This window comes from Mercenaria mercenaria, chromosome 17 (assembly GCF_021730395.1).
Source record: "Mercenaria mercenaria strain notata chromosome 17, MADL_Memer_1, whole genome shotgun sequence".
Classification (NCBI taxonomy): domain Eukaryota; kingdom Metazoa; phylum Mollusca; class Bivalvia; order Venerida; family Veneridae; genus Mercenaria; species Mercenaria mercenaria.
Genome location: NC_069377.1, coordinates 56,915,762 through 56,943,464, shown reverse-complemented (window position 1 = coordinate 56,943,464; position 27,703 = coordinate 56,915,762). Strand labels below are relative to the sequence as shown.

The 27,703-nt window shown below is 32.7% G+C and overlaps 2 protein-coding genes and 1 long non-coding RNA gene across 3 annotated transcripts; all 3 read left to right on the top strand.

Moving 5' to 3' along the window:
• The first annotated feature begins 1,167 nt into the window (after window positions 1–1,167).
• On the top strand, window positions 1,168–10,134 carry LOC128550020 (uncharacterized). Its single transcript, XM_053527858.1, has 2 exons — window positions 1,168–1,402; window positions 9,589–10,134. The coding sequence occupies exons 1-2, from the start codon at window positions 1,397–1,399 to the stop codon at window positions 10,132–10,134; spliced, it is 552 nt and encodes a 183-aa protein (XP_053383833.1). The 5' UTR covers window positions 1,168–1,396.
• A 216-nt stretch (window positions 10,135–10,350) lies between these two features.
• Window positions 10,351–20,203, top strand: LOC123535645 (opioid growth factor receptor-like protein 1). Its single transcript, XM_053528914.1, has 9 exons — window positions 10,351–10,508; window positions 11,539–11,718; window positions 12,853–13,035; window positions 13,336–13,620; window positions 15,534–15,600; window positions 16,924–17,060; window positions 18,252–18,299; window positions 18,747–18,819; window positions 19,492–20,203. Exons 4-9 carry the CDS (start codon window positions 13,528–13,530, stop codon window positions 19,572–19,574), a joined length of 501 nt encoding a protein of 166 aa, XP_053384889.1. The 5' UTR covers window positions 10,351–10,508; window positions 11,539–11,718; window positions 12,853–13,035; window positions 13,336–13,527; the 3' UTR covers window positions 19,575–20,203.
• A 30-nt stretch (window positions 20,204–20,233) lies between these two features.
• LOC128550105 (uncharacterized) lies at window positions 20,234–24,547 on the top strand. The gene is made up of 3 exons (XR_008368063.1): window positions 20,234–20,336; window positions 21,103–21,251; window positions 22,299–24,547. It is a non-coding gene; the product is annotated as an uncharacterized LOC128550105 (long non-coding RNA).
• Window positions 24,548–27,703: the final 3,156 nt, after the last annotated feature.

Here is a 27,703-nt window from a genome sequence, read left to right as displayed (position 1 = left end):
TTCAAATATTACTTCGCATGTCCAGAATTTAGGTTCATCCCATGTATATATCAAATAAACTATGCTCTGATTCTTTAATTGTGTTTTCGTTCTTTTTAATAGCTGAACTAAGCTGACTTATTGTTTATGGTATGGACGATAGAAAGTATATCTTTAATCAGTATACACATATATATGTTATTTGTTTCGTTTTATTAAGAATTTGTTTAAGTGAAGTAAATTGCTGCGGCAGAGCATTAATACGATGGTTACATTACATAATTCATGTACTTCTTCTTGAATATTTAATATATGTTTTTTTCTATTACAGTGTGTGAATCTCACGTTGTAAACTATCTTTCAGTAACTTGAGGCAAGGTCATGAATGTATAATGATGAGCAATAACAAAGACAGCAATACACTCTGAAAATATATAATTAAAGCATACATTACTAACAAATTGTGTCAGGTGGCTATAGTTAATGCATATTAATTGCATCTATAGATCCATTACATGTAAAGTATCATTAGATTACACACAACTATATATTCTTTTTTTTGTGTCTGAACTAGCTTTCAAACCTTGAATGATTTTTAACAATTATTTCAGTCATTAAATCATGTACCATTCAAACATAAGCAGTACGTATTAAATAAAAGAAACATATTTTATTCAATAAAAGCAGTTAAGTTTGAAATCTACACGCCAGTACTTTGTCCTATTCATTACTATTCTATAAAAACTACAAAATATCAAAACATGTTAATTGACCATAGTTTAACATGAAAAATACATTATATGATGATAATTCTACATAATATAACATCGAAGCATAAAGAGTGCATAGCATATAAATATACGTCTACATAATATAATGAATGAAGACAAACGTACGTCATACACAACAAATGAAACACACAAAGACAGCCCCAGCTTTCCATATTTCAATGTAATTTATATTTTATTCAGTGCATTATATGGTTATCGGATATGCTTTGTTACCTATACATAAATACAGTCTTAAATATGTGCTTAATAAAAAGTTTAGAATTAGTACACTTGTAAATAAAATGTATATTCATATTCGTTACTTTGATACATGTTAATAAATGCAGAAATGTGCACGACAACAAGGAAGTATTTTTGTTCAAACTAGATCACCTCGTTTTGACCTTGTGTAGAAAATTATACAATGTCGGCCTAACGAAGTTGCCCTTGACAAGTTATTGACTTCTGTTTTTTTAAGATATGCATTATTCAAGTGTGGTAGAATATGATTATACAATTATCCAAAAGGTTTTTCTTTACTTTACAAATATAAGTCAGCGGAATTACTATTTGATAAAGTACACGTATCTGCAGAAAAAAGTTAAACGTAAAGGTTGTTTATAATCTTGTTCATGGAACGTTAATTCATGAAGGTAAGTTATTTCAATAATGTAATTATTATTATTATTATTATTATTATTATTATTACTTGTATTTTATTATTATTATTATCATCATTAATATTATCATTATTATTATTGCAGTACCCTTTTACTTAATTACTTCCAAGTTTTGTTGTAATTAAATGTAATGTCAAAGGGCTTGGTTCACTTATAGGTGAAAATGGCACAACATCAAATGTTGTTGAAATATTATTATAATGAATGATCAACAACTCAGAATACAAAATCTCATATTTTAATTCATTTGAAATTGTGCTGTTGCCATGGCAACCGATTGATTTTCTTTATGGAAACACGAAAATCTCTTATAACAATTACATCAGAACGTATAATTAACATTCAGATATGCTAAGATATAACCCTAAGCAACGCCTATAATTTGAGGCAAAAAAATATGTGGTTGCCATGGAAACGGAGATAAAAATGAGAATATTTGCTATGTCTGTTTTTTATGGAATAAAACCAAGTTAGGTCATTCTTTAAGAAAAATAACATATGTAATTTGTTTGTGAAGATCATTATTCACAAAGAATACAATATATTTCTGTTGCTATGGTTACAATGGAGTTGCAGTATATGCTTCAATGAGACAACAATGACGTTTTTGCTAACTTATTGTAGAACACTTTCAGCTTTTACCATTAAATGTAAAAATTTAAAAAAATGCACCTCTGTAAATTGTTCTTCAAAAAAAGTTTTTTTTTTCAAGACATAATAAAACAACAGAAAAATGTTTCCATGGTTACGCAGTTAATTCCGTAAACATAATACTACATAATCTCATTTAACAACAGAAAATAGTTTAAGAAAACTGCCTTATTAAATGTCTTGATCATAATAAAAGAGTTAGATGGTACTAACGGCAATAATAATAATTAGACATACAAAAACAAAATGTTTTCCCACAATAACCAATGTATGTTTTACAAATTATACATATATTGTGTTTTCAAGCCGGGTTAAATTAATTGTTCATGAAAAGGGAAAAAAAACATGATACTGCCTACAGAAAGATACATGCATTTGAATACAGCAGAAAATTTTCGTAGATCTATATAATCCAACTGTCGTAATGAAAAAAATGTACTTACTACCATATATATTACAATTTTTGTTGAAAAATCTTCCAGTGATTTAGAGGAATTTCACATTTATATTGTGTTCAGCCTTACATGATATAGTGAGTCAATATTTAAAAATGCATAGTACTGTTGACACCATAAATTTTTTAATTTCAATATTTACAAAACCCTTATGTATAAATTTTTTCTTTTTCAAATATATGGAATTTGGGTCTAGTACATCTCAAAAAATCAAAAACACTTTTCAAAAAATTTCAAAATTTCAGAGCTCTTTCTCTGTATTACTTAAATGTTAACACTTTTTTCCCCATTCATTCTTCGATTTAAATGACTTGAATTATCAATTTTAATGGCTTGACACTGCTGGCTTTGAGCATACATTGCTGTTGCTGAAAAGGGCGCTATTTCATTATACAGGTACCACTGTAGACTGGCATCCAGTCAGGAATGGCAATACGGTTGGTGATTTGCCTGTCATTCCAACCCCCGCCTAAAAATTTTAATCTCCGTCCCTGTGTTGAAGTTAAAACCCTTCAAGAATCTATCTATACCAGGTCATGCAGAAGACATTCTGTAACGATAAATGTATCAAATATTTAAGACAAAGAACCCATAAGCTTTTCATCAATCCCAACAACAGCATTCCAAAAGACATCCCACCCCATAATTACATTAAATAACTTTTTGAATTTTATTACAGTAATAACTTCTTTTCATGAAAAAAATCAACCATCGCACATATTCTACATCAAGTAATGGCCATGATTTTGATCTCATTTTAACAAATAGTTCTTTAACCTGGTTAAGAAAAACAGTTACTTTATTAGAATATGTTATTTTCTGATTAACTTGCTTGCAGTGAGCTACATGTAGACACGTTTAACAACACAAACATAAACAAAACTGGGGTATTTTAATGAAAAGGGTCTCTTTACAGAAAATGATCTCTGCAGCAAGTTTTATCCATACTTGATTATTAATAAAAACATTGATTAAAGAGGCTCAAGCCAAATTTACCAAAAATATGTTCATGACTGAATTCTGTATGCGGGCCTCAATAGGTTGTACTTCAAGCCCCTCTTGTAGACCCATCATAACAAGCCACATTCCATACCTAAAATTACGGGTATATTTAAACAATGAATTCTTAAACAAAAAACTTATAAGTAGCAATAGTGAGTCCTTAATATAACATAGCATCACTTTATTAAAACAAATAAATGCCAGCTACCAGTTAAATTTTCTTACAAACACACCTAAGTCTTAATAAAGTATGTTGTGTAAGTATGCAATATTCAAATTGTAATTCAATGTTTATCAGTGGAGATATTATTTTTCATTTAGATAAAATGATCACATTATATATATAAAACTGGAAACTAGTGACTTTCCAAACTGAAGTGTATGAAAACACTGGAAATTTAAATATTTAACATCAAATTCTTGTGCTTAATAAATATTTCCTTATTTATTGGGGATTCTTACCTTATTACAACACTTTTCTTATTTTTCCACTATAATGTCCATAAGTAAAAGAAACATTCTTTCTCTATTGCCATAATGCTTGAAGTGAGGTGGACCATAGATACCACACTGTTTGCTCCTCTTCCAACAGCAGTACTCTACTTTCATACAAAAACAAGAACAGTTTATAAGAAATGTATTAAATTCCCATCAAAAATGGAGTGAATCAACATGACCAAACAGTTCATCCTTTCTATAGATATTGCTTAACATTAACATGTATTTATCAAAATTTAATTGAATTCAATTCACAGGCTTATGATATTAGCAAATCTTTAAATAAAACAAATGCATATTTTCAACCCAATTTCAGGGATTTACAGAAAGTTCATGAAAAAAAAACCCTGAAATTAGTAATATCAAGTCTTAACAAAACATAACTTCCTTTAGATAATTTTACTTGACAAATTTCTGCAAAGGTGTCACTAAAAATTCCAATGAAAATGTGCAATGCAGTCTGAAGCTTTTATCAAAAAGATCATGATATGTTTGAAGACTATGGAATTTAATTTAGTGATATATGGAATTACATAGTTAAAATGATATTTAAAAAGTGCATTTGAGGATATTGACACTGATATGAATGTAAACACTAACTTCAAAACTTATACCTGTATGAGGAAACACAGAAATACAAGGGCCCTACTTGCTGAGCATAGTATGGGGTCAAAACTTGTTGAGCACTCAAAACTGCAGTGAAACTTATATTTCTTACTGCTGGAGGTTACCCTGGAAAATATAAAAAAAAAGAATTTCTCATTTATTAGTAGCCTACCAGCATGCTGTCTACCATAATGGCAGTAGTGAGAATGAAAAAAGTAGTTTTTATGTAATTTGCATGTAGATTTTTTAAGAAAATTTTCGGAGTCTATTTTAGTTGCTATAATTACAACAAAAAGTGACAATTTAAAACACCACTTTTTTTTGTTCACATCTGTGACAGTTTAAACAATGTACAATATCAATGTAATATGGGCAAATTTAAGAAAATATCCCTCCCTCCTGTGGAAGCAGTTTTTTTGGGGACAACCTGAGAGAGGGAGGGGGGTATTTGGAGGGGTCCTATTGGGAGGAAGGGGAGGGGTGTTTGAGGTAACCGGGGTGTGGGAGGGGGTATTGAGGGTAACCGGGGTGTGGAAGGGGGAAAGGGGTATTTTCTGAAATAACCCAGAGGAGGGGAGGGGAGTATTTGGGATCCTATTGGAGGAAGGGGAGGGGTATTTTCAGGCAACCGGGTGGGGGGAGAGGGGTGGGGTAAAATGTCTCCAGGAATGGGGGGTGGGGGGGGGTTAATTTCTCTGAAAAAACGGGTTCCACATTGGGGGGATATTTTCTGGAATAGCCCCATTCCTGTTCATCAGTTCATTTACCTCTTATAATTTCTAGAAAAGAAAGTTTCATACAGAAGTAGGCCTTTTAACATTAGATGCCCGACTGTCTTGGCTACAAGTATATTCTGCCATATGAAAACTTACAAATACACAGGAAAGATATTAAAAGTATTTGACAGCAGACAGCGAATCGAAATGTCACACTGCTATTTTTCGCTGCAAAGTTGTATCTTCGATAAGTCAACAAACGAAGCGGTCTGTCCATTTTGTTTTGCCTCCAATTACGAAAAAAATTTATAATGAAATTACACTTGATAACAATTATTAAATCCGCCATGCACTTTAAATGTCCGCGTATATTTAGAGCAATTTAAATGCATGATTCTCTTACCCAGTTTCAGACATTTTATCCACCGATAATGGCGTGTTGGTTTCAAAGGGAACAATTCGCTAATTCCCATTAGGTTTGTGATATTTCACTAGAAATGTTGAAACGTTTTAAAATTAAAAATCTTCGTCCGATATTTTTGATTTTATCACTAGCTCAATGGCTGTTGCTTGAAAAACAAATTTAATGAAAACAAATATTTAATTAAGTGACGTCAACTTTAACCCTTATTTTACCGAAATCGAGGCTTTTGTAATTTCGGATAAAAATGTGTCTCAAAGACGGACGATTTTTCGTTTTTTAATATGGCGGCATTGCTCACCAGCGATGTTTTTTGCACTTTTGTTGGTTTTTAAAAGTACGAAGTAGTGGTTAAAGTATTAAGACTGGTTAAAGGATGCCGCCAGGGGGGAAATCAAAATAAAGTCTCAATTTCATGGGAAAATTTACATTTTTTTGGAAAGTGGAGCATGTTGGAGTAATTATAAACACAAAAACACATTATTTTCTAAGTTTATTACTTATATATGAAGCATTGTGTTTTTCTTGTTACGAACACATATGTATCAATGTAAATAAGTTTAATGTATAATATGGAAAAATTCGGTGCCATTTTCATACATTAGTGAACCAAGCCCTTTCAGAATATTGCATATTTAGACATATTCGCTTGTTATAGACTTGTTAAACCTATGCTTTTACTTAATTCGTTTAGCAGACTATTTAAAAAACGCATATAATTACATACAGCTTTAATTACATACTACTTTACACATTCACACAAATGTATACACGTTTTTTTAAAATCCATCACATATCACGGTTATAGATAAGCAAGGAAATAATCGGTAATATGCTTCTTTTTGGCAGTGTAAGGTATTAAGAGACTCCATTTTCAAGGAATAGATTACAATATTATAATTGATTCAGGAAAATCTATACAATGTGATAGGAAATAGCCCGCATAAAAGTAATTTAGGGTATTATTTACGATTTCTTGTTTATGTTTTTTATTTCTAGTTTACTATTTTCCGATTGTAGTACACACAATAATTGTCTTATTCAAAGCTTAAAAATGTAGTATACCTTTTCATAAGGACAGATTATATTTATTGAACTGCAGATGTTCATCATACTTCATGCCATTAAATGTTTCAGCTGCTAAGCACTCATGTTTTGTCCCTGTCCCTTCAAGTAAAACTGTAAACAGGTTTAAAGTACATGCCCCTCTAAAGGTATTTCATGCTAAAAGAAGAAAATATAGAAATTTAAGAATTTTCAGCTCATTTCGATTTTATTCTTATCTTTAGAAGTCTGCATTGCTGATGATTGTATTAAAATATATGCAAATAAGCTAAAACTGTATATGTCACAGAGCTCATGTTTTCATGGTAACTTATTTTCTTTTACTTCGGGTTTTGGCAGCTTTACTGTCATTTCGTTTATGACCTAAATGAAATATTAGGGTTAATATTTGAGCAGAATATCAACATTGCACCCCGTCATACGTTTAAAATGTAAGTGATCATGACAGAAGTAACTTTTTTTACAATATCTCGAATCTTGCCGTTAAAATGTATTGAATAGATTTATTTTTCCCATTTCTCTGAGCTTCAAAAAGTCTTACTTTCAAAAGAAGTAACATCTATCATTAATTTCCATTCATTCAAACAATTATCAAAGCTTAAAATATTTTGAACACTTCATCTGGAATTGTGATGGAAAATCACGTGTGCTTGCATTATCATTTGAAATATAGGGAAAAAGTAAAACTGTGTTGCTTAAACATGCTAGTGTCAAAACCATGTAAATTTGAAAGGTAAATACTAAGGTCGCCACGGTAACAGTTCTGGTTACGATGTCACTATTTCTACCGCAACATGAACTATTTTAGCACAGATATTGTCGTATTAATATCAAATTATCAATGAAAACGAACCAATAGGTATTATAATTAAACACTATTCAATTTTTGGTTAAAAATGTACGCAATAATTATCATTTTTCAAAGAATCCCAGCACAAGCCTGTCTGCTGTAATATTTTCATTACATCGGTATTACTAAACCATTTAGCATCAAATATCATTTCAGGCATAGGTGGCACCTCGGTAGAACCACCTAGCCTTTAATAAACCAAGTAGATGACTTTTCCACTTTGACTTTTAAAAAACTTAACCCGAGCGGGATTTCGAACCCACACCGCTATTCAAAATCATTGATATTCACACTTTGGTCTGAGCCGTAAAGATAGTACCTTTAAGTTAGATTTTAAATTATGAAAAACAATTAAAAACTTGATGTTGGTTGTTAATTAATAACATTGAAGACTGAATATAATACTAGTTAATAACTTGTATATTTTTAAACTTTTTTGTTCAAGCATTTCTAAATTTATATTTTATCTAATTCCCATATAGTCTGTCTAGATCAGTCCTCATAACATATCAAGCTATTGATATATGTTTAATACCCAATTATAATTGGATCATTGTGTGAAGAATTTCTTGACTGTGAAGTAGTTGTCAAATACATGCATATTATATGACACCTGAATATTGTTAAAGTCTAATAAATAAAGTCAGAACCACTATTTAAGCTCAAATTTAAAAGTAATGTTGTATGTAGCATATTACATAATTATCATATATAAAACAAGAAAAGATCTGTCCAATATTTACCTTACAAATTGACATTTAGATGAAATGACCTATCACCAAAGTTTTGACCATACATTTAGCTCACTTTTCCCTTGAACTGGTGTCATGCAGGTGCATGGATAAATACAATGTAGGAGTATTATTTGTGTCAATGACTGATCTGTAGTACTAAATCTATGAGGTGTTAAAGATTGGTTCAGTGATATGCTTTTCAGCGATCTTGTTATATTAAGTTACTTCTTCTTTTTTCAGACCATCAGTCAGTTACTTTGCCCTTGGGTCAGAGAACCTAATCAAGGCGGCCGTTATCAACATTTTTTCAAAATGTTTTCATTCGGCACTACATGTATCGAGTGCAGTTAATGTAATGTGCATTAGCTTAATATTAACATAAGGTACATAGTATCACACGTTGAGATTTTGAAAAAGTTCGCCAGTATATGGATATAACATAATGATTTGAGTTTACACAGTTATGTTGTATTCAGATAATTGCACGTTTACGTTAAAATTAATTTACCATATCTTTATAATTATTATATACAAAGAGACAGGCAAGATAAATTTGATTTATGTGACTTTTTTCATTATTGTATTGATAGCGACGTTAATTGATTACCATTTAAACAAAAATGTTTTGTTTTCTCTATAATGATTATTGTACCAGACAATGCATTTGAAAGTGCGTAAATATTTATCATTTAGGTAATCAAGACTAGAAATCATTATGTTTGCACCAGCCGTGATATTGCTTTATATTGTTTTCCTTGTGGGTCTGTCTACTGCAAAGGCAATGAAAACACGAGTTTTTGGTTCTAAAGGTTTTCTTTTTATATCAATTTACAAGAGCATTTAGTGACATACACAACTTGCGCTGTGTTTTGCAACTGTGTGTTAGGGATTCACCTGGCGGGAATAACCTTGTGTGTGGGTGTGTGCGTGTGCGTGTGTGGATGTGTGTGCGCGTGCGTGTGCGCGTGCTTCTGCGCTTGCGTACATGTGTGTTAGTCGGTCATGTGCACATCCGCGTGCTTTAGGTTGCAGTTTCGGGAGGCTTCTGTTTTGAAACGTTGCATTTCCTGTTGGATATTTATCCTTGTTTTTACATAGGTTTGTCAGTGCTGTGGATTTCCTTTTTTTTTAGTTAACAAACATGCCATATTTACTTTTCAGCTTGATATCAAAATGCCAATTGATATTTACAACAAAGAGTTCCAAAACTGGTTAAAGGGTGTATTTGCACTTAACACAACAAGGGATGCATTGTGCAAATGTGTAGTCGAAAAACTCGGTGATTATATAAAAGACATTCCCAAAGAAACATTGGAACAATTTTTCTGTTGCCTACGTTTAAATAGTATCATGCAATTAAAGACGCAGAAGAAAGGTAAAATAAGATGGCAATGTGAGCATGAAAAATGCAGAGAACTGATGGATAGTTTTGTCAAAAAACACGCAGACAGAAGAATACTTAAATATCAATGGACACTTATGCAAGCCCAGACTGATTTGTCCCAGTCAAACTTGGAAAGCATGGACAGTTCTGATGTAATTAATCAATATGGTGGAAACAAATTAATTTGGAAGGTTGCAACCTTGTACATGTTTGTTGAAAAGGGAGAAACTACAAAGAGATATCAAAATTTAGACGATCTTGATATATCAAAAGTAATCAAAATAATGAGAAGTTGTGAAATATTTATTCCGGATGGTGAGTAGATTCTGTAAGAAATATTTTCACCATGTAATGCAAGCACTTGTACACTGAAGCATAACGGTAGATTAAGTACTTCCCATCGGCATTAAGCTCCTAGAAATTGAAATATACACAAATTAAATATAATTACAAAAATTTAGAGACAAAAGAATCTATGAACCAGTAATTAATATTATGTAAGTCTGAATTACCAGGATGAACAAGGCCTTTGTTTTTGCAGGTGATAACCTCCAGAAATGAAGTGATGCATTCTTCGAAAAACCAAATGGTGGAGGAAAAAACAAAGCTGGTGCTAGAAGGGGCGAGAAAACTTTTAAAATGTCTCGGCATATCCGACACAGAATACTATAAAGAGGCCATACAAGAATTACAGGATGTAAGATATTTCATTTGATTTAATCTTATAACTCTGCAGTTATGCAGTAATATTGGCACTCGTATCTTGTCGTTCAGAAATGGCATAATGTCAGTCTCTTTCATGTCATAAAGCAGTTTGATATCCTTTTTATAAACTAATGAAGAGAAATCGATGAAATGTTGAACTAAAAGATATCTGACATAAAAAACAATTATAGCGTACTCTTGACAATTTGAAAGTATCTGGTTCATTTAGCGGTTGAATTATCATGTCATCAATTGATATGGTGAATAATAATTACAACAGAAAATCTTTCCTAAGACTACTACGCCAACCTGTTTAACTCAGTAGGGAGAACACATATCTACGGATCGCGGAGTCGTGAGTTTGATCCCCGGGCGAGACGTATGTTTTTCGTGACGATTTGATTAAAGACATATTTGTCTGAAATGTTACGTCCTCCACCTCTGTTTCATGTGGGCAAGTTGGCATTTACTTGCGGAGCACAGGTTTGTACTGGTACAGAATCCAAAAATACTGGTTAGGTTAACTGCCCGCCGTTACATAAATAGTGTTAAACCCAAACAAATAATCCAAGACTACTACAGCTTAAAGGGTAATTTTTCGTTTTAAAACTGGTATGAACAGCATACACATTTGAAAGAAAGTTATGAATAAACACTTTTGAAATCAATTATCATGCAGCCGTCATGCGGGAAGCAAATATTATACTAATGACAAAATAAACAAATGAATATTATATATACAGAAAAATATTGCATAATGTGAATTATGAAATTCATGGAAAACATATTAGATATGTCCGTTTTAAATTCAATTGCAGAGTGAATGTAAACAGGTCTTAGCGGAAATGGTGGTTTTTATTTCCAAGTATAGAGCGTTAGATTGCATCAGGGTAGTCTAATCAAATTGAAAAGAAATATTTTCGTCGTGCAGATTACAAAAGTCGTATTGAATAACAAAGGTATTAAAAGGTAAATCGTTCCAGATAATAGAGTAGATATATTGAAACTTATTATCATTTTAGCTAGAAGAGAACGACTTTGTAATAAAATACCAACCGGAAGAATACAAACAAATCGTAGCCAAGGTTTTAGAGGCAAAAGAAATTGATGCTGAGATACACAACGCTATTGATGCTGATCATCAATGTAAAAGTCAGAGCAAATGTTTGCAAGAAATGTTTGAAAAGATCAGTGGTACTAGTGTAAGTTCTCTTTATGTATAGGCAAACCCTATCATGGTAAATGACATTTTGATTTGCGGTCAGTGAAATATTATGATTGTGAAATGCTTGTCTCATAATTTATTAGAAGATCTTTAATAAATGTAGAACCATTTTCAATTACATTTGACGTTCTTTGATTGCTTTTTAAGACACAAATACGTCAGATGTTTGATAGTTTATTAATATCTTATCAACACATATCATTTAAGTAAGTACATCATGATAAAAGTGCATAGCAAATTTAAGAAAAATTCATTTAAAAGTTCAGCGCATACACAACAATATGTTGTGAGCTATACCAGTCCCCAAAAAGCTGATGATGGTTGTTTTCATATTTACTATTTGTGCTCACACATGCTAGAATAATCTATGGACACAAGTGTTTTCCGTGTGTACTTCCAAGAAGATAGCGGATAAGCAGCTGGCATTATCCAAATACCATTAACTAGTTCCCGACACTCAGTAATCTAACCCGGCAGACTGGCGGCTATTCATAATAAGATGCAGCATGCCTATATGTATCAAAATCACTGGGCTATTGAGTATATCATATTGCCTATATCAGCCCATAATTGGAATATAGATCCTACAAAACTAACATTACATTTAATATTTCATACACTACCTTAAATGTATATGTATTTCAAATGTTACGTGTTCACTATTTATACAAAATATTACACCTTATACCGATGCGGAATATTATCACATGAGAATATAAATAATATAATATTCTAAGAAAAACTTGTATTTGTGACATAATACAGATACTGCAATATAAGCAGTACAACATGCGGGATTATCATTGTTTTTCTAGCATTCATGCAAAACTGTAAACCAGCATATTAAGTTATTTTACCAAAATATGGTCATTTGTGTTGTTGTGACAACCAGAATTCGAAAATAGCTATGCACCACGTGAGACCTGCTGTTAATAGCTGAAAAACCTTTAATGAACCATGAATATAAGGGTAAGTTGTTTTTCAGTGAAATGTTTTCAAACAATTTAAAAATGTTTTAATAAGTGATGTCAAATAAGTGTTAGTTTTCTCCGAGTTCAGTATAATAGTTATTTCTTTAAGACATGATAGTTTATTTTTATTTTTTAACAAGTCTACAGAAAAAAAAGGTTTGGAGTTTAAACCAACTGAATATAAATCCCTTGTAAAAGACTCATTGGAGAAGAAGCAAAAAACTATAGCATTAGATAAATCTACCTGTGATGAGGATACCGAGGAGTACATTGAATTACAAGCATTAGAAGATAAAGCATAGCAGGATCTGAAAGATGTACATGTATGTAATACAGCTTCGTAACTTGCTTCAGAATTATTTTCATTGTAGACAATTTAAGTGCATTAACGTTTCTGTCCGATTTAAAGGAATAGAATAGAATAGAATATAAAAACAGGCGCAATTAAATACGCGCTTAACCAAGACTGTAAAATGCAATAAAAGCTAGATCTACAGTTAATATACTCTGTACGTAAACATACACTAAAGTTGCATTGTCTTTTAAGGTTTTACCTGACAGGTTGCAAATATTTTGTATTCATACATTTGAAACAATGCAATATCTCTATTTACATAATGAAGACTGATTGCTAAACATTGACAAGAGCTGAAAAGTGTACCAACTGTTTCAAACGTTCGTCTGGAAGCCTATTGTGAAAGCAAAGCACGTGATTACTTATGTTTTCGTGATCTTTTGGGAAGTACTACAGAAGAAGGACTCTGAGGAAATGGTAGAAATAATTGATAATCTCCATAAAGAAGTGAAAACTCTCCATGAAAGCAAAAAAGGAAATTAGTAAAGAGGTAGAGAATCTCAGTAAAGAAGTAGAAACTCTCCAAGAAGACAAAAAGATAATTGAAGAGGAGGCAAGTAAATGTATATGTTTTGCAGTCATATAGTGGAACAACACCTAAAGTCTTGCATAAAATGCCCGTTGTTTATGCTTGAAAAGGTGGAAGTCAAATTAGCAGCACTAGACGTAATCCATATTCAATAATGTAACTAATAATTATATGTATCAGTTTATTGCTGTTATTTGTTTAACTTCAACATTTGTTCTTGTTTAATCGTATCACTACACTGACGAGATATGAAAACGCAACAAACATATGCTTGAATATATTTTGTACAACAAAAAGAATCACCTTGAAATGTTTAACACATCTCCGTACTCTAAACCCACTGTGTTAATTTTGCGGTCTGTAGTGCTGATGAAATTTGAAAACAATGAGTATAGAGTATCGAGATGTGTGTGTTGAACATTTCAAGGTGATGCATTTTGTAGTACAAAATATATCCAAGCATTATGTTTGTTGCGTTTTCATATCTCGTCAGTGTATGTACTTGTTTGACTAATATCAACCTGGTGTGCAAAACTTGAGCTTTATGCGGTTACTGCAGGCTCATAAGGTTAATATGAAACTGTCAACATTTGAAAAGCAACATACAACAAATCAGTGTATATGTGTGGATAAAAATGAAACAAATGTATCGACCAGTTATCAGCATTAAAATAAAAACGCCTGAAAATTCTTCTTTCTCTTTGATATTTTCCAATAGTTCGAGGAGTCATTTGCGTCTACCGGATAATTCATATAGTTCTAAAACGAACAACTTCACAAGACTTCACAAGACTCATCAAAATTTATGAAATTATATTTTGTATCCTGCTCAATAAATTTTCAAAACAAAACAGCAACGTCTCTAATTGCTTGTTTAACAATTTAAATTTCAAAGTTCTCCGATAGACTGAAAAAAAAAACAGTGGCGGAAAACATCCTAAGGTTTATGAGACCAATACCAGATCTTTTTTTAGATGAAACAATACCTCCTTTCGGTTTTAAGATGATGGGTGTTGAACTTTTCATTACCCCGGTTAAACTGGTCTTCTGGTTTGTTACATATTGTGCCTCCAGGGGTCTTCTTAAATATTGTATTTACTACTTACAGTTGCTACATTTTCAATGTAATGTTAATTGTCTTCAGTTATACAACGCTTGCAACACTAATGCATAGCTACGTGTATGTAGACAGATAACTGTTTATAATGATTAAATGTAGAATTTAAATTCAGAATGATATGTTCTCCAGAAAAATATATCATGTACAGGGACAAAATTTATCTAAATATGTTTATTTATCCATTTGTTTAAGAATTAGTTTGCGACCTGTACAGACGTGTCCAAGGACGCGACTTCAGTATAGTTCGTATATGTAATAAAACGGAACGATAATACAATGCCATATTAATATGCGTGACACGATAAAATAATTCTATATATATAACAAATATAAAACCATTTGCTATGAAGATGCAAGGGTTGCAAATTTAATAATTTATCTTTCCTCGTTCTAATTTCTGGCTATTCTACTGGTCATTTGACTTCATGTTAAAACCGTAAGTGTTACTTCCCTTGTTTCTAGAAGTGAATTGTTTTCCAGACATTCTTACGGAATTTATCTATGAAGAAATCACATATGTAAGAAACACTAAAATAGAACTTTCGACATCAGAATATTCCAAAATATTTTTTCCAGTTATTTTTCCTCGCAATTATGATCATTAAATGTGAAAATAGACAACTAAACAGTTACTACGCTTACTTATATGTTGCTTTCAGAAATAAGAAAATTATCGCTGTTTTGTTCCTTGAAAAGGGATTTACACTACAAAGTTGTGTTCTTTTCTATCCAGCTATTACCTTAGATGCGCTACAAACCTACCTCAAATTATGTATATAAATAAGCAATGGAAAATATTTATTTTTTTATATTTTAGGTGAAGAAATACAAAGAAGAAAATACAAATTTAAAAGCATGGAGTATGAAGTTAAGCATGAATGAAGGTAACATTCTTTATTCATGTATATCTACTTTTGCTCTTCATAGGTCTATCTGGTCACTACATTATTCTTCAGTTTAGTTTACTGTTTAGTAATTACAACAAATCATTTTCCTAGAACATCACGTCGTAGAAGGTGACGTGATACCCTACCCAGTCACATGATACTGATACCGGACTAACCAAATGAAGAAGGTACTAGTTCCATCTTTAATGTCTTTGGTATAACGCGGCCACGAGGCGAACCCACAACCACCCGCGTCCGAAGCGGTCAGTGAAAATATAGGGGACCGTCGTTGTGGCCAAGTAGTTAGGATCACTGACTTTGAATCACTTGCCCCTCACCTATGTGAGTTTGAAATCTCGCTTGAAGTGTAAAACAATTTGATGGGAGAAAGGATTGAACAGGATTTTGGAAGGTCGATGGTTCTATCCAGGTACCCGCCCGTGACTGATTTAGGGCGCATTGGATCTTCTTCTACCATGAAAAGCTAGACAGTTGCAATATGACCCATAATTGTGTCAGTGTGACGTTAAACCCAACAAAAGCAAACAAAGTTGTAGATATTATGCAGATTATTAGCATCATATGACAATATCTAAAGATGATAAAGAAGATTGAATTATTTTAGCTTCAATATGAATCATAAGGCTTATGTACTGTGTTTGATAGTTGCACTCTTACATTTGTTTGGTAATTTTCACTTTACAGAAATGTGTTCCTTATATTATATATATTAAATATATCAACTTGTTAAGAACAAATGAAAGAATATTTGTATGAACCAATGTATATAATGTATTGTATAGTAATTTGAATGACTGCCCATTTTTTGTAAATAGTGGTGTCTTACGTGGCGATTTCTCGTACATTCGAGAAAGATTTGCAGAGTATGGTAGAAATATATTTAACCGATTGAAAGCCAGGTGTAACATTTTCACAAGTGACAATCTGATGTTCACGGATGAAAGCTATTATTTTTGTGCTTATAAAACAAATATATTGTCTTTTTAATGCTCGTTGTAGAAGCGACAATTTTCTTTATGAATTTGCAAAATATATTTCGCTGTTATATTTCAAAAACAACGAAAACAGCTTATACAGCCATAATGTGAATACGATACAAATTTCCATTTTTTTTTTTATTCTTTTGTTAGAGTGTTACACAAAAAAATGTAACAGACAACATTAAAGATACTTACAAAACTCACGACGGACAGTCAAATGATATATTAAAGAATGCAATATACAGTAAATGAATTTTCATGATCCTAAATATGATTTATTTTTTATGACTTAAACCTAAATTTGAAAATTTTGTTATAGGTTATGTGCAGCATATTAAACTGGACATTGAAACAGCCAAAAATGTTGATACTTCGTATAGTGTTCCTTCCTTTCATGGATATAGTACGTGTGACGAAACAATGATGAAAAAAATGTATGATGAAACACTTACTAGGGTAAGTTAAGAACATTAATTTAGTGTAAATTTTCCTTAAATCTAAACATCATTTCTTTTAAAGTTATGCAAAGATATTTTTACGTCCCCTGAATTGCTTATACGTTTGAGACATGTAATTTGTTTTCTTTGTACACTTTTAAAATGCATGGTTTTCTAAAAAAAAAATGATCAGCTATCGATTATATTTTAAGGACGAAGGCATTTCTTTTTTTATGTATTTACATTAAAATTTCCCACTCCCGTCACCAGTATATAAATAAAATATGTAAGAAAATCCGTTTGAAAGACAGAAAAAAATAATGGCAGACTCAGTTTCATCGAGTCTGTTCATAGGGAATAATGAATGTGAAACTCTCCTTTTCCCCTCCCCCGCAAACCCACCAACCAACCGACCATCACCGACAATAGCGGAAGTCTTTCTTGTACATTTCTTAAAATGTCAGAAATAATGACAACACTGAGACAAAGTCACACTTGAAAGAGAGCTGTGTTCTTGAATACTGTTTCAAGGAATTTCTTGAATAGAATAACACAACTATTTACGTTATCATATTTCTAAAGAGTAATCGTTCTTATTTCTACTCAAATAATTTACATAGTTACGAAAATACTATATATACATATTATAATTTAAGAACAACGACAGAAGAACACACGTTTCAAAAAAATTATATTATGAGTACAGATAATTAATAATAACGATATTATATACTCGAGGTAGTACTGTAACTAAATGCTTATATTTACCGTGTTATATTAAATATCCATTCTATGTCCCGATAATTAAATGTTAGATTTACCTGACAGGGCCTCTGTGGCAGAGATGTTAAGGTCGTTAACTTTGAATCACTTGCCCCTCACCGATGTGAGTTCGAGCATAACTTAAGGCGTTGAATTCTTTGTATGAGGAAGCCATCAAGCTGGCTTACGGAAGGTCGATGGCTCTACCAAGATTCCAATCCGTGATGAAATTATGCACGGAGGCGCACCTGGGGTCTTCCTCAAACATCAAAAGCTGGAAAGTCGCTATATTACCTATAAATGCGTCGGTGTGACATTAATACTTAAAAGTATTTTAAAACTTTACTGAAGTGGTAAGGCAGAGTCACTGTCATAGTTTCTTCAAACCTGATGTAAGCAGCAGTTACTTTAGATTTTTTTTATTTTTAATTGATGTTTCTCTTTTCAGAAAAAGCAAGCTGATATAGACACGGAAGAATACAGAAGTGGATATCCAGTAAGATATTATAGAGTATTACTGTTTTGCAACTTCATGTTATTAATTACTTACATATTGTGTACATATACATAAATTACAAAATATTTTACCATCCTTCGAAGGAAACTTAACATATAACACAAAACAAAAATATTCTTAAAGATCAAGGATGGAGGCTAATGAGATTTACAGAATAAGGATGTTTCATCATATATAATATGTCTAAATTAGATTTAAAGATTATATATATTCAAATCATATGACTTTCTTTCATAAAGTCTGGCATTTGAAGCATTCAGTGCACCTTCTATGAACAAACTACATACTAATTTATTTGCATAACATTCACTGTTCTGTAATTCTCATTATTTTCATAAACTGGCATCACAATTAAATTAACGATCCTCTTAGAAGAATCACAATAAAGATATATCAAACGTTGAAACGGTATCATATCCTTTTCAGGACCAGGAAGACAACTTGGATCTGAATGAAAACTATCAATTCTTTATGAACGAAATTCCTTCAAAACCTCAAGGTAACTACTTGAAGATTATAAGCAATTTTAATTACAGTATGCAGGATGAATCATGTAATTTCTTAAGAAAATAGAAAACATATCTACAAAATTATAGCTAACAAATTTAACTGATTGTATAGTTTGCCCTGTATTTTCTAATGAACATGGTCAATGTTGCAAAGAATATCACACTTTGTTTTCATTTATTTTAGGCTATCCGGTTATCCCGTTATTTCTAAGGGCAAACTGCATTTTTCTAAACGCAGCAGTGTAGATCTAAACAGTTTTGTATATCGCATATTATATAGAACAATGGTATATAAAGTGAAAAGTCCAATGACAATGGGGTCTTTCTCCACTATCAGAGCTGGAAAGTCGCCATATGACATGTAATTGTGTTGGTGCGACCCAACCCAACAAGGAAAATACAAGAAATAAAGTTAACATTGAATGATTTTGAATAAAAAAATTCTGGATAGTATATCAAAACATTTGGATATAAGGTTAATAAAGCCGACCCTTGCTGTGTTATTATGCTCTTGTCGAATGATTTTGGACAAAAAGCTACGTTCCCATAATAGTTCGTAACATTTGACTACATATAACTATGTGTGTCTAAAACACATCCGGGATCACTTTTTGACTCCAAATTAAATAGCAAATTATTACGATGCGTTTTCATTAAAACAGGTGACTACATCGACACTATACATGAACAATGGTGGGGTGACTTCACTAAACTAGAGGGAATCGCAAATGTATGCAGTGGTTAGGTATATCCATTTTATATCACCGTTATTTTGTTTGCCTTCATATTGAATAGTAATATTATAGAAAAGGTAATAGTTTTAAACGTTGCTAATTTGTTCACTTTTATTGTTGTTATTATCTCTCAGATATCTTCCAAAGCGGGGTTTGATGGCGCTAAACTTTTTCCAAACAAAATGATATTATGAACATTCATACAGTCATATAATAGCACGAAGAGTACATTTAAGATAAAGACAAATGAATTAGTCATCTTATTCATCTGCGATAAAGAAAAGATTCAATTAGATATTGTTAAGAAAAAGCTTGTACAACCGCATTGGTATTGCTACAATATTTCATAACAGATATCAGAAATCAATTATCATATGAATTGTAAATTGATGAAACAAGATTTTAAAGATAGTTAGACGCTACATTTGATTGTTTAGTCTTTGATGTCAAAAAGGTTTACCCTATACACGTGCCTTTGTGAAACTACACATCCATGGTGTTACATTTATGTCTGCATAGTTTCGTTTTGTATCAACAGATCTCAGTTTGTTGTTTTCTTGTATGTTTAACTAAAACGACAATTGGTAAAAATGTATTTACTCTCAATGTATGGAGTTCAATAATACAAGGCTGTACTCACTGTTTTTGGGGGGGGGGGGGGGGGGGGGGGGGGGGGGGGGGGGGTTATTCGATATATTCATATCAGGTTGTTTCCGGTCAGAAGGAAAAGTTGTAACAGAGAAGCCCAAGAACTGCAACCACATGAAATGCAGGTAATATTTCAAATTGAATTGTTATACTGTTTTTCATACATTTTCAAAGTACAAAGTACACCTAATCTGAGTTCAGTTAGCGACATATACCCTTTCGTAAGTGTCAAAAAAAGTCAATATTTTTGAGAATATGTAAAGACCTTCTACCAACTACAAGTATTGTAACAAACTCACGAAGATCGCATAATAATTACTTTTCATCTATTATATTTAAGTTAAAACATCTATCATATCGAGTATAAATGTGTTATGGTTGTAGATACCGCTTTATCATTAGATATATAATTTATATGTATTAGTAAACAAAAATAAGCAAAACATTTAAAATGATTAAATTTACAACTGGGAATGCTGATGGCAGTATCGATTATTTGTGTCAAATAAGAGAGTCACAAGGTGCGGTGAATATAAAACTTTGTGTTACTTTAAGTCTATCAAGCCATTTATAAATGTAACTTCAAATTTACATGATAAGATAGTTAACTCCTATCTCAAATGAATATAAATGTATCTTGCGAAATGTAGTAAAACTTTTACTTGAGTAAAACGTATCTGTACATGCAGCAGTATATTTTATCAGTAACCTAATCCAGCAAACCTGAATGAGTTATGTCCCTTTCACCTGTACAAACCATGCTCCAGGCTTTATCTTTAATATTGCTGAAAATGGCATACACATTGAATCTTATTATAACACATTCTTGGTTCTATGTTTGCTCCATTTTATAAACAATACAGTATTACATCCCTATATTTTTATATACAGAGACTCAAACTTTCTGAAGATGCAATGAGGAGGCTTCTAACATCCTATAAGATGATGCTAGATTTTTATGGAATGAAGCTAAAGAATGAGGAGGACGGTACGATTGTAAGAGCTTAAAACTGGAAGGAAAGATTTGAACACCTTAACAGGTGAATGAAATACTTTAAAATCTATCATAACATTGACGAAATCTATATTACAAGGAGCGTTCGAATATCAATGAAACTGTGCGTACAACAAATAATACAGAGCATATGTTACTAAGACTTGTTTGATCCCTTAATAAAGCCATCCCGACTGACATGTATAACTTCCTTTCTTTCCTGTTTGAAGTTTGTCCTTGTTGTTTAAAGGCTTACATTATAATTGTTTGTGCCGTGAGGCAGTTGCAACGTGTATCCCCTTACATCGAACTTACATACTTTAGAATAAATCTGTTTTAGTTTATCCCTCAAGAAATAAATATCATGTGCGTACCAGGTGCAGTGCTATACGGGTGTGGGTTTTTTAGGGGCGGATAGTTGTTTTTTAACCTCCTGATCCAATTTTTGTATGTTTTGTTTCGTACTCGGTTTACACACTCTAAAAACCAGATAATTTTTCCTTTGTACAAAATTACAATGAGTTGAAGTTGGGGAAAAATCAAAAGTTTTAAACAGAACAAGACAAAGTTGATTTGCTTCTGTGCGTAGAAGTGTTGTTATGCACCAAACAGAGGGAGGAATATCTTATTTTCTGCTTTTAGAATTTCTTACCAACAAATTAATCGCTATGTACTGTAACTTGAATTGCAGGACTTTTATTTGATATGGAAATCTAACGAAATGTCATATTGTCGATATTTTGATGTACATGCGTAACGTTGGCTCACATTTATAATACTAGTAACTGCAAATATATGTGGTATATTTGTGGAACTTTTCAGCTGAGATTTCTTCTGTTGACGTTAACACTTCATCACTATGCAATTTTTGTTTTATCTGCCAAAGATTTTATGCATATAGCGTTTTAGAATGGTGAGAAATTGTCTTGTTAATATATCACCATACGAATCAACGGTTATTACATAACATTTTATGAACGAGTACAGCAAATTGTATCTATACAAATACATCTTTGTGACGGACCACTTGTTAAATTATGTTTACATCATGTAAGTATATCCAATATAATACCATACTTTCTTTTCATTTTAGATCTGAACATAACCACTGGCGAATAACAAGAGTTCTTAAGTGTCTTGGCGAGTTTGACTTTGAACATTTAAAAAAGAACTTCACAAAATTCATTCTTAAGGAAGCGGTTCTGAAAGGAACACTACCAAATTTGATAGAGTGTTGCCTTAATTACTGGATCGCCGTATTGAGAATAAAGCATGAAAGAGAAGAAATGTACGAGTATTACGAAAAATTAACTAAAAGTTCAAGCTTTAAGATGATGTAAAAATTGACCCATAGCCAAGGTTTGTAACAGCATCAACATTATGGCAATGCCTAGCAACAAGACATCCGTCCGCTGAATCGGCTGCTTTATCTCTACAACCTCAAAAGGGGTAAACTAGATTCTACAAAAATGACCTTCACGAAGACCAAAGAAACTGAAAGGGAATTTCGAAACCAATTTAGAATGTTATCAAAAGAAACTGCAAACAGGAAAGCCGAATATATTAGGTATTATTAACGATTGAACTCGTTTCCGAAAAAGGAAATAAATAAATTGTTCAACAGTATAACCGAAGGAACAATATGTTATGTAATGAAATCTAAGTAATCTAACGTTAGTTTTCAAACACTAATTGTCGCAAAATAAACAAATGATGTTTTGCGATTGCGCACAGAGATAATGTTTTAACTGTTTTCGTTAATGGTGGTGTTGCGATTCATGTGGTTTAGCTGCGTACTTAGCTTGTGTTTAGTTTTTATTCTCAACACCCATAGGCGCAGAGTATTTGTGACTGGCTTTTGTGAGTGCAACGTATGTCATAAATTACGAAATAACAAATAACGACTGTTTTATCAACATTTACAGTTTATGCCCCATTTGTTACAATAAGTTTGCAGGAAATCCTAAATATGAATCTTTAATGACTTAAACGTGGACCTTTCAATGAAAAGGTTGACGATACATACCAAGACATGGAACATTTGAAATGTATCAATTGCATGCAATTCACCAAACGTGCAAACAAATTACAGATTATTAATAGTTACATTTGTTATTTGCGCTGAACGTTTGACAATAGTACTAAATATGTAATCAAGCAGCACTTCCGGGTTTCAGATAATGATGAAAAGAAAACATCCTCAATTTGTCCAGTTAAAGTGGTACTTTCATGTTTTATGTAAGCCAGTTCCTGTATTTATTTCATAATAGACTTATACTTGACATTTTGGTAGCATCTTAAAGGCGATTTTTTGCATTTATAAAAATATAAACAAACCTTATTACACACATTTTAGCTGTCAGTTTGGAAAATATTCCATAGTGTTGACCTATCAGACAAACACATCACTTAGAAGATACATGACCCTAATGTTATTGTTGCCTTTTTGTAGTTTATAGGCCATTTAAGAACATAAAACTAGTATTTTTTTTTAAATGAGCCTGGCTATGTGTTACAGCTCTCAGAGGATTGTTAATTTTATACAGAATATATAGCAAATTTATTTATAAACTACATCCTTTGGGTAATCGCGCAGTGCAGTGGGAATTTGCTACGTAGAGAGATTTGTCTCTATGTCTCTCCAGCTGTGTCTCATTGCTTTCAGAGGATCCTTTCACATATTATTATGTGCCGTGTCACGTCTGTAAAAAGAATCTCCGTGTTGGTAAATTGTGTGGTCCTTTGTTATCATAGAGAGCATTCAATTTTACTATGATAGATCTCCGCTTCAGCCGGTACTAGGAGGCGTGAGGGGGTTTACACATTTCATTACCTCTCAAGAAGAGACTCAATTAAACAGAGTCTACTTGTATGTTGCTTGACTGTGTTCTTTGCTTCCAAAGGATCTTTGTATATATTTAATTGATTGTGTTGAGCATGTTTGAAAGAATTATGTCACACGTGAAGTTAGCCACATTACTGACAAAATAATGCAAAGGTGATAAATGATTTTTGTAAAAAGTTCATTATTTTTTAGAAGATCAACCTGAATTGTATATCATTTCAGAAGAAACACATGGCCACACATCCAGTCATATATAATAGTTAATTTTGGTTAATTGTCTCTGTGATACATGTTATTGAGATGTTATTACTATTATTATAACCATATTTACATGTTTTCACCAATTGTATAATTTTAGACCTAATAGTATCAACATTCCGTGTTTACTTGTAAAATTGTACGACACTTTGTGTTTATTATTTTGAAATAACAAGTTGCAGAGGCTATGATAACTAATAATTTTAGATCAGTTATTTCAAATAAAGAATTACCACGTCCCTACGGATTTTCTTCTATTTAGATATTGATATAAATTGTGTTACTACCGGTAATGTAAAAGAAAAACGAAAATTGAATACAAAAAGAAGCTGTAATAGCGTCCGTAGATATTTGCCACAGTACAAACCAACCTACCAGTAATTTTGATCTAAAAATGTAAGTAGGATCGTCTAAAGGAGGTAAAATCACCAGGATGAGAACCATCTATGTATAGCCGCGTTATAGATTTTTTGTCGAGCCCGCTTGCGGAAGCGAAGACATAGTTGTCCAAATGGCTGTTCGGTGTATGTGCGTACGTGCGTGCGTGCGTCCGGATTTGTTTGTCCGGACCATAACTTTGACATGCATGGAGCAATCTCGTTTATATTTGGCATTAATGTTAACCTCAGTGAGTCGGAGTGTCATGCGCAAAGCGCAGGTTCCTATCTCAAAGGTCAAGGTCACATTTGGAGGTCAAACGTTAAATTCAATTATAGCTTTGTCCGGAGCATTTCTTCTTCATGCATGGAGGGATTTTGATGTAACTTGGCACAAATGTTCACAACCATGTGACTAAGTGTCATGCGCAAGAACCAGAACACTAGGTCTAAGGTCAAGGTCACACTTAAAGGTCAAAAGTCAGATACAAGAATGAGTTTGTCCAAAGCATTTCTATTTCATGTATGGAGGGATTTTGATGTAACTTGGCACAGTTGTTCATCATCATGAGTCGGAGTGTCATGTGCAAGAACCTAGAATTACTTGCCTTTGTTGTTACTATAAGTAGCTTATATTGTAACTTTTTTATTACTGGTCGTAGGGAAAAATCAAGACCACTTTTCTGTAGTACAATATGCATGTTACATCTAATTTTTAGGTGTATTTTGACATATCTCTGCTGGTACGGATTTTTGTGTGGACTTAGATTTTTTTAAAGATTAACTTCCCTTTGTTGTTACTATAAATAACTTAAATTGTAACTTTTTGCAATCATTTTTTATTCGGAATAAATGTTTGCCTCAATGAGACAAGGTGTCATATGCAACTCCTAGTCCTTTTGACAGCTGGCGGGCTGGACATGTTGCCCGTGGGCATCTAGTTCAAAGAAGTGCATGTGCAAGCCATTGTTTACTAAAACAGTTTTAAGCTCTCTTGGGCAAAGGCAAGCTTGTAGCATCTTTAACTGTCTGTTGTGTTTCATTTATTGTAATCTTAATCCCTCCTCATTATTTTAGCTAAGTTTGAAACTCAATCACTTCAGATGAACAACTACGCCTCAAGACTGAATTTAAGAACAACCTAAACATTCCATCCCATATGCTGAAACTTAGAAAAATTATCAATGTCGATTTGGCATATGAGTCATGATTAGTCAAAAAGTAAGTCACTTAATAAAACCACAAAAATCCTGTAGACACTACAAAAGCAGTGTTTTTTTCTCCAACATTCATGAAACCCGATCAGACTGTCTGATTGCCTAGGGTCTACAACAAAAGCACTAGTATCGTTATATCATCTCCTGTTCTATTATTACTATATACACTGCTTTGTTTGGCTTTAGCAGCATCTTGCAGCTACTTTCGTACTTGTATTTGTTAGGTTTTACGTCAGACCGACGAAATTGTTGCCGGATTTCGAGTACCGTGAGGGGCAGGTGATTCAGTGCAGGCGAGTCAGCGACCCAAGGAAGGCACTGCAATTTTGAAGATAAACAACATTGCAGCCGCACCATGAGAGAACACCAACATAGTGCATTTGCATCTGCGCAGTCTGGTCAGGATCCATGCTGTTTCTTTTCAAACCTTATTGACATTAGAGAAACCGTTAGCGAACAGCATGGATCCTGACCAGACTGCGCGGATGCGCAGGCTGGTCTGGGTCAGTGCTGGTCGCAAATGCACTATGTTGGTTTTCTAATGGTGCGGCTAATTAATATGTGAATTGCCTACTAGATTTTTCTCAAAATGACGTCCATACTTATTAATTTTGACAATATTGTTAGAATATTTTCAGATACATCTGTTTCTGTGGTGTTGTTTTCCACTGTTTATTCAGAGCAAGTTTTCAATTACGTGTTGTTACATGTGTACATTTTTTACCAAAAACAAAGAATGCAGAAAAAAACAGACTAGGTTGTACATTTCTTAACCTCCCATGAACAGACTCAGTCAAACCGAGTCTGCTATTATTCTTCTTGGATGCATTCTTTGCTTCCAAAAGATCTTTTTACAGATTTTATTACCTATCACAACAGCAATCTTTAAGTGACGTTTGGCGGCTGTAAAAGTCCCCGTACTTGGATTCAGTGTTGTTATATTTTCTGGTCCTTTGGGATCATGGAGTTCATTCAACATAATGTATAATAGAGTTCCGCTTAAGCCGATGCTAGAGGTCGTGAGAGGTGTTTCACATTTCATTACCTCTTATGAACAGACTCAATCAAACCGAGTCTGCTATTATTCTTTTTGGTTGCATTCTTTGCTTTACAGAATTTATTAACTATCACAACAGCAATCTTTAAGTGCCGTGTGGCGGCATGGGTAAAATGTCTCCCCGTACTTGGATTCAGTGTTGTTATATTTTCTGGTCCTTTGGGATCATAGAGTCCATTCAACATATGTGTAATAGAGTTCCGTTTAAGCCGGTGCTAGTGGGCGTGAGATGTGTTGCACAATTCATTACCTCTCATGAACAAACTCAGTCAAACCGAGTCTGCTATTATTCTTCTTCATGGTTGCATTCTTTGCTTCCAAAGGATCTTTTTACAGATTTTATTAACTATCACAACAGTAATCTCTAAGTGCCTTGTGGCGGCTGTAAAACGTCTCCCCGTACTTGTATTCAGTGTTGTTATGTTTTCTGGTCCTTTGGGATCATGGAGTTCATTCAACATATGTATAATAGAGTTCCACTTAAGCCGGTGCTAGGGGGCGTGAGAGGTGTTGTACACTTCATTACCTCTCATGAACAGACTCAATCAAACCAAGCCATCTATTATTCTTCTTAGTTGCATTCTTTGCTTCCAATGGATATTTTACAGATTTTATTGATGATTCGCAACTATGAATCTTTTGTCCCTCAACGCTGAGGGTTCGAATTCCTGTTTCCGATGTAGAATTATGTGAAGTGAGTATCGACTAGCTTGCTTGAGGTTGCTGTTTACGTCATGTGTCCTA